Source organism: Rhynchophorus ferrugineus, unplaced genomic scaffold, assembly GCF_030347505.1.
Source record: "Rhynchophorus ferrugineus isolate W39M unplaced genomic scaffold, kcgeb_rfMv2 rfM1, whole genome shotgun sequence".
NCBI lineage: Eukaryota > Metazoa > Arthropoda > Insecta > Coleoptera > Curculionidae > Rhynchophorus > Rhynchophorus ferrugineus.
This window is the reverse complement of record NW_027472580.1, coordinates 85,438,635-85,460,178: the sequence shown is the minus strand read 5'-3', so window position 1 is coordinate 85,460,178 and position 21,544 is coordinate 85,438,635. Positions and strand designations below refer to the sequence as shown.

At 33.6% G+C, this 21,544-nt stretch overlaps 1 protein-coding gene across 4 annotated transcripts in view; it reads left to right on the top strand.

Annotated features, from left to right (window-relative positions):
• The window catches only part of LOC143191328 (uncharacterized), a 144,538-nt gene that overhangs the window by 2,435 nt on the left and 120,559 nt on the right, over positions 1–21,544 (top strand). For all 4 annotated transcript variants that reach the window (XM_076396280.1, XM_076396291.1, XM_076396274.1 and 1 more), the window contains exon 2: positions 6,537–6,735. In XM_076396280.1, coding sequence (XP_076252395.1) covers positions 6,583–6,735 — 153 coding nt within the window. In that variant the 5' untranslated portion in view covers positions 6,537–6,582. The remainder of the gene's footprint in view (positions 1–6,536; positions 6,736–21,544) is intronic.

Here is a 21,544-nt window from a genome sequence, read left to right as displayed (position 1 = left end):
TAGCGATTTTTGTAGTACGATTTGTCCTTTGCTTCAAAATAGGCCTCAGTTTGGGCGATCACCTCTTCATTCGACGAAAATTTCTTCCTTGCAAGCAGTCTTTTGAAATCTGAGAACAGGAAATAGTCGCGGGGGGGTAGATCTGGAGAATACGGTGGAAGCAATTCGAAGCCCAATTCATGGATTTTTGCCATCGTTTTCACTGACTTGTGACATGGTGCATTGTCTTGGTGAAGTAGCACTTTCTTTTTTTTCAAATGCGGCCGTTTTTCGCCGATTTCGTCCTTCAAACGGTCCAATAACGCTATGCCATCGTCATGATTGATGTTCCTTCCTTTTTCAAGGTAGTCAATGAAAATTATTCCATGCGCATTCCAAGATACAGACGCCATAACCTTGCCAGCCGACTGTTGCGTTTTTCCACGCTTTGGAGCAGGTTTATCATGTGCAGTCCACTCGGATGACTGTCGATTGGACTTCGGAGTGAAGTGATGGAGCCATGTTTCATTCATTGTCACATATTGACGGAAATATTTATCAACACGCGAAATTCCTTTTTTATCCATTTGTTTCACAATAACAATTGCCTTCTTCACTCAACATGCTATAATTCACAAACTAATGATACGCCATCTGTCAAGTTTATACACCCATCATTTGAGGGTTAGGGCTTTTTCAAGACTGTTTACATATCTTAAGTTCTAATGAATTGATTTACTAGAAATTTGGTGTAAGCCTTCTCTATACATTCTTCTATCTTATCAAAGTAAAACAGTTTTTTTCTCGAAGTTACAGTGTTCGAAAAAACGATAAATATTTTTACCCCAGCTTATATTATAGTTGTATGAATACTTTAGTAGCTCTTCATCAACTCAAGGGTATTTAAATTCTACGAATGCAAAACCCATCAAGTTGAAGCTAGGTTGTTAGATTGTCTGTTCTGGTTAAAAGTATTCACATTTTCGTTCAAATGCAGAAAACATTTCCAGAATTGCATTTTCTGTTACAGTGTGGTTCTCGACTGTATCAGCTGATTCATATTTGTGAATATGACGATATTGAAAGTATAGTTTAATGTTTTGCTCATTACTGTAATTTGAATGCAGATATTTTCACAATGATTCTGTATGGAGAATAATATTGGGTATACATCCACTGTGATTTTCTCAATGGAGCCAGCTTAGATTAGCCTTAATTTAACTGTAACTAAAGGCTGATAATGCCTCCTGCATGTGAATCTCACTATACAGTGTTGTAATAAGCCTTTGGTTATTTTTTTGTCGATTATTTTCACTTCATATTCAGCCAATTTAAATTCTTTAAATAATTTATACAAGTCAAGAAACAATTGAACATAACTATCCACAATTCGTGATTATAATTTCAAAATTCATAATAGTTTATGGATGTTCATTGATGACAAATATCCGGCATGTAATTCACGCCTTATAGTGTTACAATAGGCTCCTGATGAATTTTTCAGGATTGTTTCCAACTTCACATTCAGCCAATTAATCTTCTTTAAAGAAATGATTGATTGTTAAGAAACTATTGAACATAACTGTCCAGAATTTATGAATGTTGAGTGTCTTCAAAACTTTCATAATAATATATGAATGTTCATTGATGAAAAATATCACAGTAAGATAGCCTAATTAACCCTATTGAAAGACATTTCGTGCTAATGGAAAATTTTGAAAAAAAAACTGTTTTGCAATATTTATATTTTTATATTCGTTATTTATCTGAGTATTTTTAAATTCAACTTGTAATTGTTATGGATCATGTAATATATCGTACGATAGTAATACGTCATATTTGTACAGGATGTGGTTTAGATCTATAATATCCTAAATAGGTACTGACTAATTAAGTTTTCGATAAATTGTGTTTCTATTTTCTATATGGGGAGTACGTAAAGGATAGGGTTTTTTATTGTTAAATAACATATAGTTATTTTTATGAATTTGTAGAGGTGTTATGAGCTTTATTTCAAAATTATAAGGTGTATAAATCCGTTTTGAGGTATATACGTAATGTGACGTAGCTGATATAAATTCGCATCAGACCACCTTGTATAATTTTCATGTTAAAGTGTCATTATTTGCTTCGAAAAATCGCTAAAGTGTGAACAACATACTTTATGCCTTAGCTATGTGAGTCTTTGTGGCAACGTATTAGATGCTTGCATATATTCTTGTCAGCGACATATATTGACGATAATGCCAAATAGCAATGTTAACAATTATTTAACTTCACCGACTAATAAATTCGATGGTTTTGATAGGATAACATTTCTCTATTCTAACTTCTCTTTAACATTGTTGAGTAATTCAGAGTTATAGAGGCAGATTGAAGAAATATGCTATCGAATCTTGTTAAATGCTTTTAGAAACTTAGGGTGATGCTGCTACTATCATATCCCAATTGTTGATGTCAACTGTTTAAAATTCGTGACTAGAACAGTTGAATAATTGCAAGACTTATTGGACGAAAACACAGCTGAAATTCTCAAATAAGTTTCAGACAGCTTAGAACTTTTTTATATCAATTGTGTTCAGACGTTTATGTGTAATTGGAAAAGTGATATGGTACTAATTAATTGAAAATGCCATTTCGAGGGAAAATTCTTGGAAATTTGCGACTAATAACGAAAAGTGGATCTATTTAGATAATTTCAAGTGCAAAAAGTTATAAGTTTCCAAAAAGACCTGCAATAACCTGTTGCAAGAATTGTTGAAGCACTGTTGCAGCTCGAAATGTCGAAAAAGTGAATAACAAAATCGGCCTTTCGACATGATATTACCATGTTTCCAGAAAGTTGGGAAATAGTTAAAGAAAATGATTGATTTGATTAATATACATTGTACCATTTTTCCTCAATAAAAGTCTTTTTAAACACGGATAATAAGCACTTAATAACACAGACACTGGAAATCGCTGCTTTCTGTGTGGAAATACAGTGCAGCATATTGTATTCAAGGCTAGTGGCAGGCGACACGAAGGAGGACCAGCACATAACGTCTTTTTTTGTATAATTTAAAGTCTCCTTTTTATCAACCAGTGTTTATCTGGACTGGACCTACTGTTTAACGTGGGCCCCGAACCACAGTTCTCGGCATTAAACCTACCGACTGGCGAGTGATCAACTTAGAAATCATCCGAGAAGACATCCGGTTTTGCCCAGCCTGGTTAGTGGCGTGACTGGGATCATTTTCGTTGTCGGATTTTTGCACTCTTGCCTAATCATAAATGTTAAACAATCACAAACATAAATTTACTACCATGCCCCAGCAGGATTCGAATCCGCGACTATAGGAACAGCAGGAGGACCGTCTTGTTGCCTTTACTGCTGCGCCAACCAAGACGGCATATGTCTTGAGAAGAAAATTAAACGGAGACCAGATATTTTGAACAAAACACATTGTACGAATACCTCTGTATGAAGCTTGAAAATTACCGAAAGATGGTCAAAACTTATTTGTACACCCTATATAACATTGACGTATTCATATTGATGGAATCTTACATAACACAAAAAAGATTTAATATGGCACAATTAGTTTATTTGGTATGATATTTTAATTTTAAGCTCTATGTTTGTGATTATATGTAAGTAGACATTTAGTGAAAAATAGTTATGTGATATATATAATTTGGGGTCGTCCGTTCGAAAGCATTATTAATAGAATTACTCAAAGATAAGGGAAGAGATAGATAGTTGTATCGTTCTTTCATGAAATCCTGACTGATACGTAAAAGCCTTGCTGTAGACTTGGAAATATTTATTACTTTACGTTGATAACAATTTAAATATCATGAAATCATAATATTACATGAAATAATTTACTTCATAAGGCCTACTAGATTGTTCAATAAGTTTCGACGTTTGATTAGAATGCCGCTGATTTAATAAGAATCACATTTTATACTCAATATAATCTCCTTGGATTATTTCGACATATTTGTTTCAGTTGCTGTTTTTTTCAGTTAAAACCGATGGAACGAGTTGGATCTTACAGGCCTATTTCGTTGCTACCTGTGATATCAAAATTATTTGAGAAACTGCCGTTAAAACTTATTAAACCATTTATAGAAATACCAGATTTCCAGTTTGGATTTTGAAATCACCACTCGACAATCGACCAAGTACACAACAGAGCGGTTGTTGAAAAGACATTCAAAGAAAACAAATACTGCCCTGCAATATTCTTGGACGTCTCACAAGCTTTTCACCGGGTATGACGTTTGGGTTTAATATATAAAATGAGCAAATTGCTACCGCGGATTTACTGTCGACTGATGGAATCATATATTTTCTACACAGTTATCATGGCAAAATATATATATCACTGTCTAAGGCTGTAAAAAAGGTCAATTTTATTTTAATTTGGGAAATACATACTGATGTATTAATCCCATACTCGCCTTGCTTGTGTATTAATGCAAGTACAACAGAACGGTAGTAATAAATTTGTAAATTAAGATTGTACTCAGCATATCTAATGTAAGATGTAATTAATTAAACAATAAGTTTGTGACATTATAATAGAATTAATTTGTGAATAAAATATGCATTTGTTAAGGTAAAGACTTGGTTATCAAAATAGCATCCAAAATGTTGATAAAAAGTGACGTTTATAGAACTGTAAAAGTCTAACTATTATAAATACTGTTAAATTATTGAATTCAAAACAAATTTAGTGTTTTATTCAATTATACGAGTTGAAAAAAAGACACTCAGTATGAATAATGAAGAAATATTTGTATAACGAATTGTGTTCATCATTTTACATCATCAAAAATTGTGTATAAATTTATAGTTATAAAATTCGTTAAAACATTTATTGAAAAGGATACTCAATATAAAGAATTGATCGAGCTATATTAAATTTGTGTTTATATAATTCACTAAACTGTCTTTATCGGCCCAAATCTTAGTTAAATTCATTCATACACTTGTGGCACAAAAACTCGTCCACCGCTACTACATCAGATTTAATATAAAAATGAATGAAGCTTTTGTGCTTTGGACACTGTGGCTTGACATCATTTGGGTTATATTTATTAATTTTATTCTTTGATATTGTAAAGATTGGAACATCTGTTGATAGCAGCTGCTCACTAATTTTTGTTGTTTGAAGTCTCTCTCTGTTTCGTCCTTTTTCTCTATCTCACTCTCTCTATTGATTAAATTATTGTATGCATTTAGATGATTTTTTCAAGAAAAATTGTAATTTGTTATTTTTTATCAATTATATAATTAATAGGCGCTATATTTAATAAACTCTTTAGAAATTGGATTGGAAATTAACAAAATTGATGTTATACATTGTTGATTTGATGTTATAAATATTTATGTTTCCATATTAGGAATATAATTATTTAAAAGTTAACGATATATAAATTAGTAATTGTAAACAGAAAACTTTGAAGGACTTGAAACTTGACAAGGACACTTATATCTCTTGCTTTACTTAGGCCTTTTAACGGAGTTAATTGGTCCATATGGCTTTGTTGAGTGCACGTGTAATTTTACTCAAAGAAGATATCAGTATAGTCACGTTTATAAATACAATATAAAATAGTCAAATAGTAATATAATATTTTATATGATAGTGCAGAAGTGGTTCAACTAGTTTGACAGAAGTGGAATAACAAAAATTATTTTTACTTTACCATTTGTTCCAATGGTCCTCCATTTGATGGATTACTTTTTTGATCTATGAGAAGAACCAAAAGTCGAGGGTGGTTTAATCTGGCGAATAAGCTGGATGTTAAAATAATCATACTTTAACTCTGTTGGCTTCTGGGACTCTCTGTGGCATTATTTCATGAATAATTTGATGTATATATTCTTCAAGCGCTTCAATTTGTACATTGTTGAATTGTTGAATGATGAGTATGTCTACCACTGATTCTTTTCTTTAATTTACCTGTTTCAACAGTACTTCAAATGATGAATACAAGTTTTGAAGCGTGAGAAAGATAAAATATTAAAGGTAGCTAATAAGCTAGATGTTGATACAATTCGAACTTTAAATGTCTCAAATTTAATGTTATACAATTTTAGTTATAAGGCTGCTCTACTATACTTCAGAGTATTCTATGTTAATTAATTTATATTAAATAGTACATTGTAGATTGTTTATGGTCTTATTTCACGAATAACTTGATGAATATTTTCTTGAAGGACTTCAATTATATGTAGATTGTTGAATTGTTGATGTATAGTTATAAGTATGCCTACCACTGTTTCTTTTCTTCAGTACACTTGTTCCAGCAGTCCCCCAATTGATGTGTATAAGAATTTTGAAGTGCGAGAAAAATGAATAATCAGAGATAGCTAAATCTAGCGAATAATCTGGATGATGAAGCAATTCGAATTTAGAATATCCCGAATTTAATAAAGATTTAATTTTGTAGTACATTGTGGATTGTTCAAGATTTTGTTTCACGAATTACTTGATGGAAATTTTCTTCAACTGCATCGTTTGCTTGAAGGTTTACCACTGATTCTTTTCAAATATTTACAGATTGAGGAGACGTATCGAATCCTATCGGCGTCGTCAGAGTGACTGTATGCCGCGTTTCGACCAGTCCTTCTCGGGACTGTGCGAGCAGAATCTGCAGGACACGCTGCACCTGAAGCAGCGTTTCCTGGACGCCAAGGCGAAGAGGGTGTCGAAGACCAAGGACAAGAAACAGGAGGCGATTCAGAGTAGCGTCCACGTGGTAAGTCTCTTTACCTCCCGATATTATTTTTTAGAAACATAATAACCAGTATTTAAGTCATTGTTTTATCGCAACCGAAGGCTATTGTTATTTCATCAAAATTCTGTTTCAAATATATTAAGTGAAACCCTGAGTATAAATATAGTTCCTACTTTACATCCAATGCAATGCAGTCTATTGTTCTATTACGCATATATCTCGATGGTCTTTGTTTAACATTGAGGAAATCGCTCTTAGACATTGATAAAAATAAAAGTGACCTGATGTATTTGGAATTGTGCCTTTTCTCTTTGTTCTTCATCATCTTCGAGTAGTAATATATTACGATATATAGGAGTAATGTACGAGGGTTCCGTTTTAAATTTCGGGATTTTATGTCGGAAAGATTATTTGTTAAAAATGTTAAAAATACGTTTGGATCATATTTTGAAGGTAAACAAATCTTATATTGAGATGGCTAGCCATCTGATCTATCAATTTTTCCATTTTTTACTTACTTATAAGACCGGTTAGCCACACCGTGTCATTGGTTAAAACAAGTGGCAATCAAAGGGAATAATGCCTGAAAGATCAAGCTCATACGCGGTAATACTTCCCATTCCAGTTGTCACATATTACATCAATAACACATGAGTTGAAAAGTCCCGGGTGTAACGATGAAAACGTAATTTTTTTTTCAAAATTGGCTTTATTCATCAATTTAATCTCCATCAGGAGCCACACATTCATTTCAACGCCGCTCTAACATTTCAATATTAATTTTGTAGTACGATTTATCTTCTGCCTCAAAATAGACATGTCACCAGTTGCTGCCCACCCAGATGACGATCGTTTTGATTGCGAAGTGAAGAGATGGGGTCATGTTTCATCCATTGTCACATATCGATGCAAAAATTCCGATTTAGTGCGTTTAAGCAACGCCAAACACTGCTTAGAATTATCAACACGTTCTTGTTTTTGATCTTCTTTTGGCGTTCTCATAGTCAAATGCTCATGTAGTATAAAACCAACACGTTCTTTTGATATCTTTACAATATTAGCTAACTCACGAAACTTCACTTTTCGACCATTTAAAACGATTTTGAGGATTTTTTTGATGTTTTCTGGTATTACCACCGTTTGGATGTCCAGTGCGTTCTGCATCATCGGTGTCTCTACGACCACGTTTGAAGTTAGTAAACCAACGTTTTATTGTTGTTTCTGATGGTGCGAAGTCCTTGTAATACTTTTCAAGCCATTGCTTCGCTTGCACTGTATTTTTTTTGAAGTAGTGTAAAATTAAAAACGAAATTGTTTTTGATTCATTGTTTTGGGTTCGGAATAGTGTGTATTTTGCGGGCGACAGATACCCTGGGTTACATGTGTTACTTCGAACTTGATTTTTTATAATTTATAAAGTTTTAAATTTACACAGTGCAAAATTAATTTATAATCTTTACATAAATAATTATTAATGTTTTGGGAATTCATATTTTCTGAAGAATTTTACTTAATTAAATGGGACACGATGGGAAAATAATTAGAATAAGAATATAAGATCACAATTGGGGATAAAAATATCATATATTTTCTTAAGGTTTTTTAATAATGAGGTCTACCATAAGGGAGCCTGAGAAAATGAACCTTTTTAAGATTTTTGAGATCTATTTCGTGGACTTTACACAATTTTAGGCTTTTATTTGTGTATTTCGGAATTAGCGATTGAAATGGTCAAAAAAAAGATCTGAATCAGCTAATGAGTATATTTTTACTCCAAATAAGACAATACAGTAATCTCATTTACATATATCGAAAAGCATAGGTTGGTTTCCCTTATTTGTTAATTGTTTGTTTTCCCTGTTAACCTTCTATATTCTTCTAATGGGGCATTTTTAGTGTTTTGAGGCAGAACTAGCTGAGTAGATGGTTGTTTAACAGTTCATCAGAGTTCTTTAAATCTATTTGGCTTTGATTCTTTTATTGTAAATACTAATACCTAATTATACACCAGTCTCAAAGCGATTTTTTGTCACTGTGAACAGTATGAAAGTAATTTTGTTAGTATTGGTTTAACACAATTCCAGATTATAAAAGGTAACCCTCGTATATCGTATATCTTGGCGTGAAAATGAAAACTTTTCGTCGAACAACTGAGAAATATGTTGCTCGTGTTTCGTAAATATTGTTCTTTAACTCGAATGGTATTGTTTTATTACGAGAATTATGATACTAATGGCGCTTTGTTGTGTGTGAAAATTAGATTCAAGATATATTTGGATGTTGAATAACAATGCCTATTGGCACTGCGATCTAATTACTCATCGATCTATTTTGATGCTTTAAGTCATTTTATGTTGATTAGTTAATATTTTTATAAACTAATAATAAACAGTAATACTAGATCACTATTAAGTTTCTTTTAACTATATAACTTTTATTAAGTATTATTGTATTTGGTTGTTTCAAATAATTTTGTTTGTTCATTTTGGTTTTGATCGTTTATATTAAAACACAATGAAGTTAATTTTCTAGAGTTTATTTGTTGGGCGAGTGTTGTTAAGGTGCAAGTTAATAAAGAATCATTAATATATTTGTATTAATTGTGTTTTTTTTTGACAATTCGTACATCTTGTACTGTATCCCACAACATCCATTGGAACATCTCATAACACATTTGCTTCATTTCGTAATTTCGAAGCTATAGTTTATCAATTTTTTTATCAGCTAACGTATATAAGTCTCCTTTTACCAACTTTGACTCGGTTGATCTGGACTGGACCTACGTTTAACGTGGGCTCCGAACCACGGCCCTCGGTATTAAGCCTACCGACTGGCGAGTGACCAACTTTAAAAATCATCCCAGAAAACATCTGGTCTTACCCAGCCTGACTGAGTAAGACCTAGCAGGACTAGCGTAACTGGGATCATTTTCCTTCGAATTTTACATTCTTGCCCAGGACAATCATAAATATTGAACAATCATAAACATAAATTTACGACCATGCCCTAACGGGATTTGAACCCGCGACTATCGCAACAGTAGGTAGCCTTTGCCACTGCGCCAACCAAGCCGGCTTTTTTCACTTTTGCCCAGTATAATTCTTTTCTTTACACTGTTATAAAATACATAGGCGTCCCATAACAACCAGAATATTTTGATGTATTGGAATTATTGAACACTACAAAAATAGATCTTGGAAATATTAAGAACTGTTTTTGTTGGGTCGATGCACATAGAAATTGATATCAAATAGAGCCATCATTCGGTCATTTTTTAACTTTTACTGAAATATTTCAATTGATTAGACACGTTTATGGTCATAATTGTTTATCTAGCTTCAAGGTCCGTGAGTGATAAATATGTTTTGTAGATGTTGTGTATCTGGCTGATTGCCAAGCGAAATGTTATTATCAATGATATTAACAAAATATGTATGAATTCATCGGAAAAATAAACATTGAATTTTATGAAAATTAAATTGATTGTTTCGAGAATATCAGTTTATCTGTTCACGCTTAGTTCGGAAAAAATTGACATTTTTTAGTCATTATTTGTCATATTAAACATAAATCGTTAGCTGTATACACATGATTTAGTATCTGTATTTTTTACGCAGTCAAGAACAAAACAAGCAACAAAACAACTCCGTGGGACATGCTTCTTGACGATGGAAAGTGTAGCATGTAGTTCGAAGGAGATTATTTTGAATAAAATAAATGACTTTTTTCAAAATAATAGTTCTGTTTATTTTGATACTCACTTAAGTTAATATAACAAATTGTCTCGGTAATATATTGTAACATTGTTGTTGTGATTTTTATGACGTAGTTTAAAATATAACATTTCAAACGTTATTTGATACAATATTACAAGAGTGATACTAGAGGAAATATAGTGGCATAATTTGAAATAAACTTAAAATATTTTAATCTTTTTACAACTTTTTACGTGAATTTAAAAACATATATTAACGAAAGACTAGAACATAATCGAAATTGTATTTGTAATTTCTCAGAACATTTTTGTGGTTTTATTGAAAGCATAATTAATTGTGAATTTCAAAAAATTAATTAAAAAATGTATTAATGCAATCTAGTAAATTAACACTAATGAGGTATTTGTTTTTATCCTAATTGGCTACGGTTTTAAAATTACAAAGCACTACGATAGACACTTTGGGCTTAACACCTAAATCTTTTCACCTATGCCACTGAACTAGATCAAATGGTTTTACTTTCTTTAATCTGCTGACTATGCCATCATTATCTAGGAGCTGGAGGACCTCAATATTCAGGTTCTTATGCAGATTGTCTGATTGATTATGAATGTTCCATGACAGTACATTGTCTTGGAATCTTTGTATGATATTTTTGTTGCTTTGGCTGGTGCAACTCCAAAGTTGAACACCATACGTACTCTCTGGTTCCAAGACTTGTTGGTAAAGCAAGAGCTTATTATATACTGACAGTGTTATATATGTATCAGTACATTTTTTTGTCATTCAACGGTTTTGAGTTCTTCAAAATTTTTCTTGACATGTGCCTTGAGTTTAACATCAAGGTCAAGATATTTGACTGTATTTCCATGCAGAACTACTTGTTGACCGCAAGCTGCTCCACTAGCCCCAACCCTGTTCAACGTTTACATGGCTGATTCCCCACTTCACAAATATTCACACACAGCATTTTATGCAGGTGACACAGCTTTCTTCACCACCGGTTACAGTCCCGACGCCACCCCTGACAGACTCCAAGTCTATTTTGTTCTACCGTAAGGAGGAGTTCCGTGCTTATCGCCTACAAATCGCTATCCTAGTTTCTATCCCCTGGCTCCAGAAGGTATTACGTCGGTCTTCAGTTCGATCGCCAGTTCCAATAGTCAGCTCTAATATAGCATGTTATTTGCAAAGGTAATGGTGTGTACAGCCTACTATTTTAATTCCTCTACAGGAAAAACAAACTCGCAATCCCCAAGAAACCGACTGTATAAGGTGCTAGTCCGTCCAGTTAGCCTCTACGAAGCATAGGTGTGGGAGGTACAGGTACGTCTATGAGAGACAACTTGTACTACTTCAAGTGTGCAAATCCAAAAAAGACTGCGCGTTACTAAATGCCACGTGGTTTATGGTGAACGTGAATACTCACCTCGAATTAGGCATTCCTTTTGTGAAAAGCTTTACCAACATGCTCAGTGTAAGGTTCTTCCTTGGCGCCTTAAACGAAACTTGGCGAACAAGAAAACAACTTGATCGAATCCCTACCCATCCACAAACCCCGGTAGTTAAACCAATTACGACAATCCCAGTCGTACCACAGGCTCTCTGTCACCCGTAAAATTTCTCTATCCCGAACCGAAAGCTACAGCAACAAAAGACCATTTGGTTCTAGAGGGTCAATCTGGAATAAAAAAAAAATCGGTGTTTCTGTGAACCTGATCAATCAATCTTGGAATAAGATTTTTTCCTCAGTGATTGGTTTTCTTTTTTTCAATAGAAGTTTTTCAAGTAATTTCGACATTATCGGCATTAGTAATATTGGCCGTAATATTGACCGTTATGACGGTGGCTTTCCTGGTATATTCTAGTCTAAACGAGGTATTTATCAGGTTTCTTGGAAGTTCCTTTAATATTTTTCCGGAATATGATGTGTGGGCTTGAAACATCCTCTCTTATTTCTGGTGCAGCTCTGATACTCATTTGGTTTATCGGAAGCGCTTACATAATAGGTCTTTTTAAGGTCCTGGTAGCTCTCAACAGCGAATACTCAGCACCAGCATTATTAACAAGTCTATGTAGAAATTAACTCACGGAATAAGTTTTTAATTATTTAATTTCAAGTCTCAGTTGGGATATAAGATTATTGAACTTGCTGAGCCCTGGAATAATGCCATTTCTCCTCGCTCTTCTTTCAATTTGATTTCAGTATATTTGTATCAATTGTAAAAATATTTAATTTTCAAAAATTGTTGTATAATTAAAATGTATTCATAGCATCTAACACTTCTCAAAAATTTTTCAATTCATTGTATGATTTATTAAAATTTCCTTGTCATATGATCTTTTGTCGTTAAGTTCTCATATTTATTAAACTTTTTAAAACATGTTTTCGCTTTTATCAAAGGCACCAAGAAGTTTAGTAACGCGTCATTGCCTTTTTTTTTTCTAATCATTCACCCCAAAAAAATCTAAGGTAGTGTTGCCCTTTAATTATGGTTCTGTTACATCTTATTAATAAACCTTTTTTTCTGCTTATAATTAAATATGACTAATACAAAGATTTGATAAAATCTTATTAATTAGACACTTTTAATCTTGATTGCTTTTAGCACTTGAAACGAAACTAATCAACGAACGAGAGAGAGAGAGAGAGAATGTTTGAAATTGTTCTAAGAAGTTACTTGGCGATATTTAACTGAAAGTGTGCGATGGACAAGCCGCATACTTTCTTCGCCGATAAATTTCAGCGATACTTTGATTTCTTTTTAGCGTTAGCTGCATTCGATGGGACCGGCTCGTTTGCATTCTATTCAAAATGTGAATGCACTCTCATGTAACGATTTATTTGTTCTTTTCTCGATAAAAACCGAACTAGTTTTGAATGTGTGTATGGTGTTTTATTAAAGAGTGAAAGTTGTTATATGTATTCGGTCTATTTAAGAAGCGAGGCAACGTATCGGGCATGTATCAATTTTTGTAAATGTAAATCGTTGCCAATAGCATCAGATGCTATTTGTATATTAGTGGTTATTATGGTCTGTCGGGAGTTTCATAAAAATATTTGCTGTTAGAAGTAGTATTTAATTTTTTTCAAAGAAGCCAAATATTGTCCAAAAAGATGAGGACTTTTTCAATTTTTAATCTGATTATTGCTTGAATAGAGGGGAAAAGCTAACAGTACATGAAAAAAATATGTAATACTAATTTTTCAATTACAATTATTTTTAAACCTTCAATTACAATTATTAAAAAAAAAAGATTTTCAAATACCAACAAAACTTTTATATTTTTATACCATGTAATATAAAGCCAGAAATTGAAACGTGATAACTTCTCCGGACATTGAAGAACTTTTAGATTTTGATGCGTTTGATAACTTTCATGACTAAATATTTTTGGGTTTTAGAAGATTCAAGATTGGATGGATTTAAGGGGAATAGAAGGGCAGAATTATTTGCTACCTAAACATTTTCTAAAAATAATTCTCTTAACATTCCACAATCTGCCTAATGGGAAATAAGTATTTGGTGGGATTTATGTTAGTTTTTATGTTTTTAGTTATTTGGAAAACTATTTTATGTGTCTATTAATCAGATCGGAAAGTTTAAAGTTTGACTATGAGACTTCATTGACATAACCCACATTTAATTGTTGTAATGTTAGGTGACATTTTTTCAGAGGATTTTAAACCTGCATTTTGGATCACAGTCATTATGGTATCCAGTGGGTATTGGGCTGAATTAGGTTGTTACTGAGTCAACGTGTTATGGGACGTCAACGATGGCACGTAGTACTTTATTTTGGAATCTCCGAAGAATAATTACGTTGGATATCCTAGTAGTAGTTCGATACCATACCTCCATATAGACCTAAGAATTGACTTTTACCTTATTACCTACAGATAATTTGGCTCAGTTTCTTGTTCTTTCAATGTTTCTTCCAAATTAAGCGTTGATCCAGATGCATTCCCAAATATTTAACATTATCTGCTTATGGGAGTTCTATCTACCTAGGTTGAGCGTCACGTGAGTTTGCCTCATTCGCCTTGATACACCATGTTTTCAACCACTCCGAATTTAAAATTAATTTTACCTTTTTACAAACTGCATTTTCAGTGTATTCGACGTCATCTATGATGTGGAGCAGCTGTTTTATTGGAGGAACTATACGGATAAATTCGAAATATCCTAATGTTCTTTTGTGATTCGTATTTTACCACAAGGATAACACAAGGTTATGGAAAACAAAGGTCATTGTTTAATATTTATTTGAAAGAATTTTGTTGATGATCAATTGAATGATAGAAAAATCGAAAACGACATTTTTGTCGAAAAGCAGCCACTATGTCTGGTGAGCACACTGGGTGTGACAACATTTCCAATAGAATGCGGCAATAGGATCAATTATTAATTGTGTCTATTACTCGCTGTTCCTCATCTTTTTTGTAACAATACGTTCTTCAGTTTTGTTTGGTTTTAACAGTTCGTAATACACTGTCGTTCCTAGTACACATTTTAAAACCAGTGTATGTTACAGCATTAAGAATAATATAATTTAATTATTACTGCTATAGACTTGTTAATGCGTCAGAAGATCAAAATATTCTAGATTATTAGTTGTTTTTAATCGATCAACAGTAAATTTTAAAATGACCAATTATACATACTGTAGGTAGAAACAGAGACCCAATTGTGCGCATGCTCTAATAAAGAAATGTGAAAATCATCGAGATTTAGATTAGAATGTTTAATAGTTATTGACTTCAAAAATATAATAATGGGTTGAGGATTGAATTATTTTGAATATCTATTTTTTATTGGGATTATACTAGGAGGTCTACTTTTTTCAGTAGATTCGCAATTACTAGCTTTTCGTCCAATAATTAACACGTGAATATAGTAATCACGTGCAATTCATGGATTTTTACCATCGTTTTCACTGACTTGTGACACGGTGCATTGTCTTGGTGAAGCAGCACTTTATTTTTCTTCGAATGCGGCCGTTTTTCCAAAATATATACGCCATAACCTTGCCATTTCTTGCGTTTTCCACGCTTTGGGGCGGGTTCATTGTGTGCAGTCTACTCGGATGACTGTCGATTGGACTTCGGAGTGAAATGATGTAGTCATGTTTCATTTATTCAAATCATTGTCACATATCGACGCAAAAACTGGGGTTTATTACGCTTGATCATCTTCAAACACTGCTCCGAATGGTCGTTGTTTTTGGTCAAAAGTGAACTCGCGCGGAACCCACTTTGCATAGAGCTTCCTCATACCCAAGTATTCGTGAATGATATGATGTACACGTTCAGTTGATATCTTTAGAGTGTCTGCTATTTCATTCAATTTCAATTTACGGTCATTCAAAATCATTTTGTGGGTTTTTTAATGTTTTCGTCGGTAACAACCTCTTTTGGGGGTCCACTGCATTCACCGTCTTCGGTGCTCATTTCACCACGTCTAAACTTCAGCATATCAATCCTTGATGGTTAATTTTCCTGGAGCAGTGTCCGGAAACTCGGCATCAAGCCAAGTTTTTGCTTCAACTGCGTTTTTCCCTACAAAATTTTTATCCATTTTTTCTCAATAACAAAAGTTGCTTCACTCAAAATGTTATAATTCACAAACTAATGATCCGACAGCTGTCAAATTTATACACGTATCTTTTGAGGGTTAGGGTAACTAAAAAACATATGGATTTAATTTTAGTAGCGCCATCTATGTGTCAGACCGGGAACTTTTCAATTGACCTGTTATGTTGATCATCGATTTTAACGGGTTGTAAAGGCTTAAAGTTGATTAAATTGATACTTTGCAGGTTCATCAATATTAAAATAGTGATTAAAATATATGCAAGCATCTGGTACATAAAGAAAATAAGTATTATTAATGACGTCAAACATTAGTAACGGATAGTTGCAATTGAAAAGCATCACCGGAGACAAATCAGCGACCTTCGTGGCATCGTCGATAATTCGCAAAGACAAGAAAACAAAAAAAACTATATCGGCCAGTGCATTTCGGTTTGAATGGTAGGCGGTGATCGAGCCGTTTAGTTTTTGCGAGTTTCTAATATGACCGGTCAATCAACTCTGCACGGAGGAGAGGAAGGAGCCTTTGCCGTGCGCCAGTTTCTGCCGACGAAGAGAGACGACCCCGCGCGCGTAGTCATTTTCATAAAGGACGTTTTAATTTCTTTCTGTACGGAGGCCGGACCAGGGACGAAGCGGCGGACCGCCGCACGTCCGCTAAAACGGAAACAGTTACAGGTTGATAGAAACCGACGACGAAGGCGTCGTCGGCGGCTGCTGTTGCTGCTGCCTAGAGGAGCGGTCGCGAGAGGCGAAGTAAGCATATACTAATCTTCACCAATTCCACTCATATTTTTGCTGTTATAGCTGTTATAGGGCTGCTTCTCTTTAAAAAAAACAGACTACATACTATGCTTTTGATTTTTTTAAATCATATTTTAATGTTTTTCATTTACGCTGACCATCTAGAAGAAACTTTTAAGCCAAAGGAAACTGATATTGAGTACAATTTACCGAACTTAGAATGTGACAATTCAATGATTCAACTAGTCACGCCCAAAGAAGTAAACAAAATTATGAAGGTTCACATTAATTCAAAGAAATCGTCAGGCTATAACTTAATAACAGGACTGAAATTATCATGATCCCAATACCTTGAAAATCTCGAAATGAAATAAAAGCCTATAGTCACTGTTACTAGTAATATCTAGGGTATTTGAAAGACTCCTATTGAAAAGGGTGAAACCTAAAATAGAAAGAAAATCAGTTTGGGTTTGTTAATTAACATTCTACGATTGATCAGGTACATAGAATAATATATGTAATTGAAAAAGCCTTTGAAGGTAAAAAGCTATATTCTTAGATGTAGCACAAGCTTTCGATAAGGTATTGCATGACAGCCTTGTTCATAAGCTACAGAAAAATCTCACATTAGAGGCAGAATATTTAGAGTCAAACACCAGGAAGCTTAAACTACAAGAAAAGAAGCTAAAGCAGGTATACCGCAAGGAAGTGTATTGGGGCCACTTCTTCTACTACTCTCGAAAATATTACGATGGTTACATTTATTGATGACACTGCGATTCTTGGAAAAATAAACTTTAACGAATGTAAATCTGTGCATGTGCAATTCACGTATAATCAGGAGCTCAATAACCAATGACAATAAATAATATGAAATAACAACGCTAAATATCTTGGAATGAACCTTAATGTAAAACTTCGCTGTACATGTAAAAAAGAAAAGGAAAAAGAAAGTTAATTGGAAAAAAATCAAGATTATCAGTACATAATAATTGCTATTATATAAGCAAATGTTGAAACCTATATGGACATACGGAATACAATTCTGAGGTTGTTCCGCGAAAACCAATATTCCAAAGTTTCCAAAACAAAGTCCTGAGAAGTGTTGTAGGTGCACCGATGTACTACACGACTGATTACTTAGATCGTGACCTTCAGATATCGACTGTCACCCAGGAAATCAAGAGAATTTCAAGGAGTTATCAGGGCGGACTCCATTCTCATGTCAATATCGAAATAATACAACTCTTGAATAACAGAAGAACAAGACACAGACTCAAAAAAATCAAACCATTTGATCTTGTGTAGCGTAGTGTAGTGAGGTGCATTTAATAGAAAAACATTGGTGTTAATACATAAATATTATTACACCAGAGACCGATATGGCCGATGAATCCTCCTCCTATACCTAAATTTATGTTAATGTAAAGACAAATTGTAGGTTAGTTTGCAATGACTAGTAACAATGTAATAAATAAATTTAAAAAAGTATCTTTCATTTGCAGCAGTACCAAACTAGGTCATATTGCTCAGTTTTTGTATTATTTAGTATAAACTTTTATTCCTTAACAATCCACAAAATTAGTGTCACTAAATTATAACATTTTACCTATAATTCATAGTTTACACGCGTATTGTGTGCTGCTAATTTTCTCTGTTAATAATAGATATTTATATAAATTAATCAAGGAATAATGGAAACATAAAATTAACAAAAAATACCACCTAACTACTACTCTCATAAACCACAACCCGTGGGCACTAGGCACTGAAATTATAGGCAGGGAAGCAGAAAATTTGGAGATATTTGAGAATGAGCAAGAGTATGGAATCGGTGAAGATTACTGTATACTAACGCTGTAGCCCATACGTTAACCTGTATGCCTTGCTGTTCTTGTTGATGCGATGGAATACCTGTAGCTGCCTGCGTTATGAGGAATTAAGCTAATGCGTGGTAACAATGAAGATTTTATTGTAACATTGGGGCCTGGGAAAAAACTCGTGACTTTTTTTTAATAAAATCCGACATTGTATAGCAAAATTCATTATTTTCTTACACTGTGAATATGGATTTGTTTGAAAAATTTATTAAATACTTTTCAAAGATTCATTTGAAATTAATTGGTTTTATCGCTTGTTTATATACTTTCTGGATGGATAAATGATTTGTTGAGTTACCATTTGCTTTCAAAACAGTTGCAATTCGTAGAATGCATGATAGCTTCCAACGGTATGTTCTATTTTTGTTCGGGTCAATTATGTTGAGGATGTGCTGGTCAGGCAAGATGTTTGATAATATGTTATTCCGATTTTTCTAACTAAGACAGTACCTTTTTGGTAGTGTGTATGGATGTGTTATCATCTTGAAATATAGCATTGATGTTTGACATCAATGTACTAGTCATAGTATGAGGGCGTCCAGATATTTATTTCCGGTAATGTAAATAAGTATAACGTTATTGCCGTCCAAGTGATAATGGTTAGCTCTAGGAAGTAGGCAATCCGGACCGTAGGCTTCTTTTGGGGTTCTCCGTACATACACCCGGCCATTTGTAACAACAATGTTTTGGCAAACTGAAAGATGAGAAAAAGGCGTAGCTAACGGTGGGTAGTACTACTAATTTCATGCGAATTTATTCAGTTACTACAATTGGTTCTTTGCATGGGTTGTCATATATATTTTTTATATATATTTTAAAGTCTCCTTTTACCAACTATGGGTTTATCTGGACTGGGCCTAAAGTTTAACGTGGGCTCCGAACCACGGTCCTCAGCATTAAGCCTACCGACTGGCGAGTGACCAACTTTAGAAATCATCCCAGAAGACATCCAGTCTTATCCTGGTTTATTTTCATTATCCAAATTATAGCTTTTTCAAAACATAAAAAATCGGCACCTACGATAATTATTTATTTAGGCATAATATTTTTTTGTCACTTTGACGGGTCGTCATTTTGCGACTATACAATAGTACGGTGATAATATAAAGGGGACGGGGACAAACATAAAGTATATACATCATAATAAATTAATAAATAAACAAAATTGACATAAACACGCTGGCTAAAAGTAATTTAAAAATGAACACAAATACAGGATTACAATCACAACCTTAACGAATCAGAGGTTCTATCCAGACAACACACATCAGCACCTATACGGAAGTAGTAATGGATATTTGGTCAGAAACACTATACTTAACATAGGCTAGATTCTATGGAGAAAATCGATTTCTCGTAGAAATCCGAGGAGTCTGCTTGTATTTTCTCCTGTTAAGGCTTTTCTCAATCATCAAGTGATTCAAAGCTACAGCATGGTGACGAAGGGAAGGCACGTAAAGAGAGGATAATAAATCAGATTTAACCTCAAAGACCTGTTGTCATTAGTCTTTTGTACCCAACGACGTTGTACCTCGTTATTTGTGAAACAAAAAGCGAATGGGATAGGTCAGTGGATGGACACAAATATCCATGATGAGGAGGGGAGAGAAGGCTGCTATGCTGCTGCTATCTCGGTATACCAAAGTCAGAAGGGATCGACATTAAACTTGTGCTGATCCTATTGAGATAGAGGGTACGGATGATTAACGGTGAGTCGGGACCAGGGGATGCTTGAACTTCTGTTCCAGGAAACAATCGAGAGCACTTTGTTAGTTGGTTGCGATTAGCCATTCTTTGAAGGATTGTGTTGTGATGTAGGACAAAGCTTTGAATATCGCGAAGTGTAAACTCTGTTCAGGAAGCTTGAAACTGAATGCCCGGTTGTCCACCACAAATTCACTGTCAAGCCCGCTGCTAGATTTGGAGCTATCGGTATATATGTGCTTGTGGCCAGGGTGAGAGTGGAAAAGTTCACAGAACTTGGACCGAATAAGGTAAGGAAGTGTATTAATTTTGTTTTTGTTTAGTTTAGTTCTTTTTGATAAAATTGATATAAAAATATGTTTATGAAGGCGGTAGTGAAGGTCCAAGGGGGAAAATTGGGATATTGGCCAAGGAGGGGATGCCACAAGTAGGCATAATATTGATTATTACATTCGGAAGAAAGATAAACTGTATGTTAGCTTCGTAGAGAAATAATAGTGGGCAAATTTAAATATCTGAAATATATGAACATGACAGAATATGACAGCTGATGTCTTATTATCAAATTTGCATAATCTGTTAATGCTCGATAATAGAATAAGTATTAATCTAATAAATTCCACTACCTATATATCGCCTAGTTTCTCAATTTCATAATTGTCGGACTGTTTGTATATGATCCATTTTTCATTTATCTGTTTTTCATCCATATCTAGAAACATTTATGTGTCATCATTGTTGATTGCAAATGAAGCGATTAAGCTAGGAAATGCCGAAAATCATCAAATAATTTTTCCAATCTGCATATTAAGAATATATAAACATAAACATTATAACAGACGTGGTAATACTTAACGATCAACTACGAACTTTGAAGCCTTGAATTTTCGAAAATATCGTGTCAATTAATTTACATTCCTTATATGAGAATAAACCAGTATTGTATTTTTGGTTATTACAAAATTCACAAAAAAAGACGTATTAGCTCATTAATAAACCTAATATTTAAATTAACACTACTTTTTTACTAATTTTGTTTCTTTTATTACTAAAAGTATATAAAGGTGATACGTGGTAAACCAATAGCTGTGATAAGAACAACATTATACAGGAAAAAGCATGAAAATATCAGTTTTAATAAAAATAAATGTGTATACCAATCATTTTAAATAAGCCTCTCTTTTGTAACATTC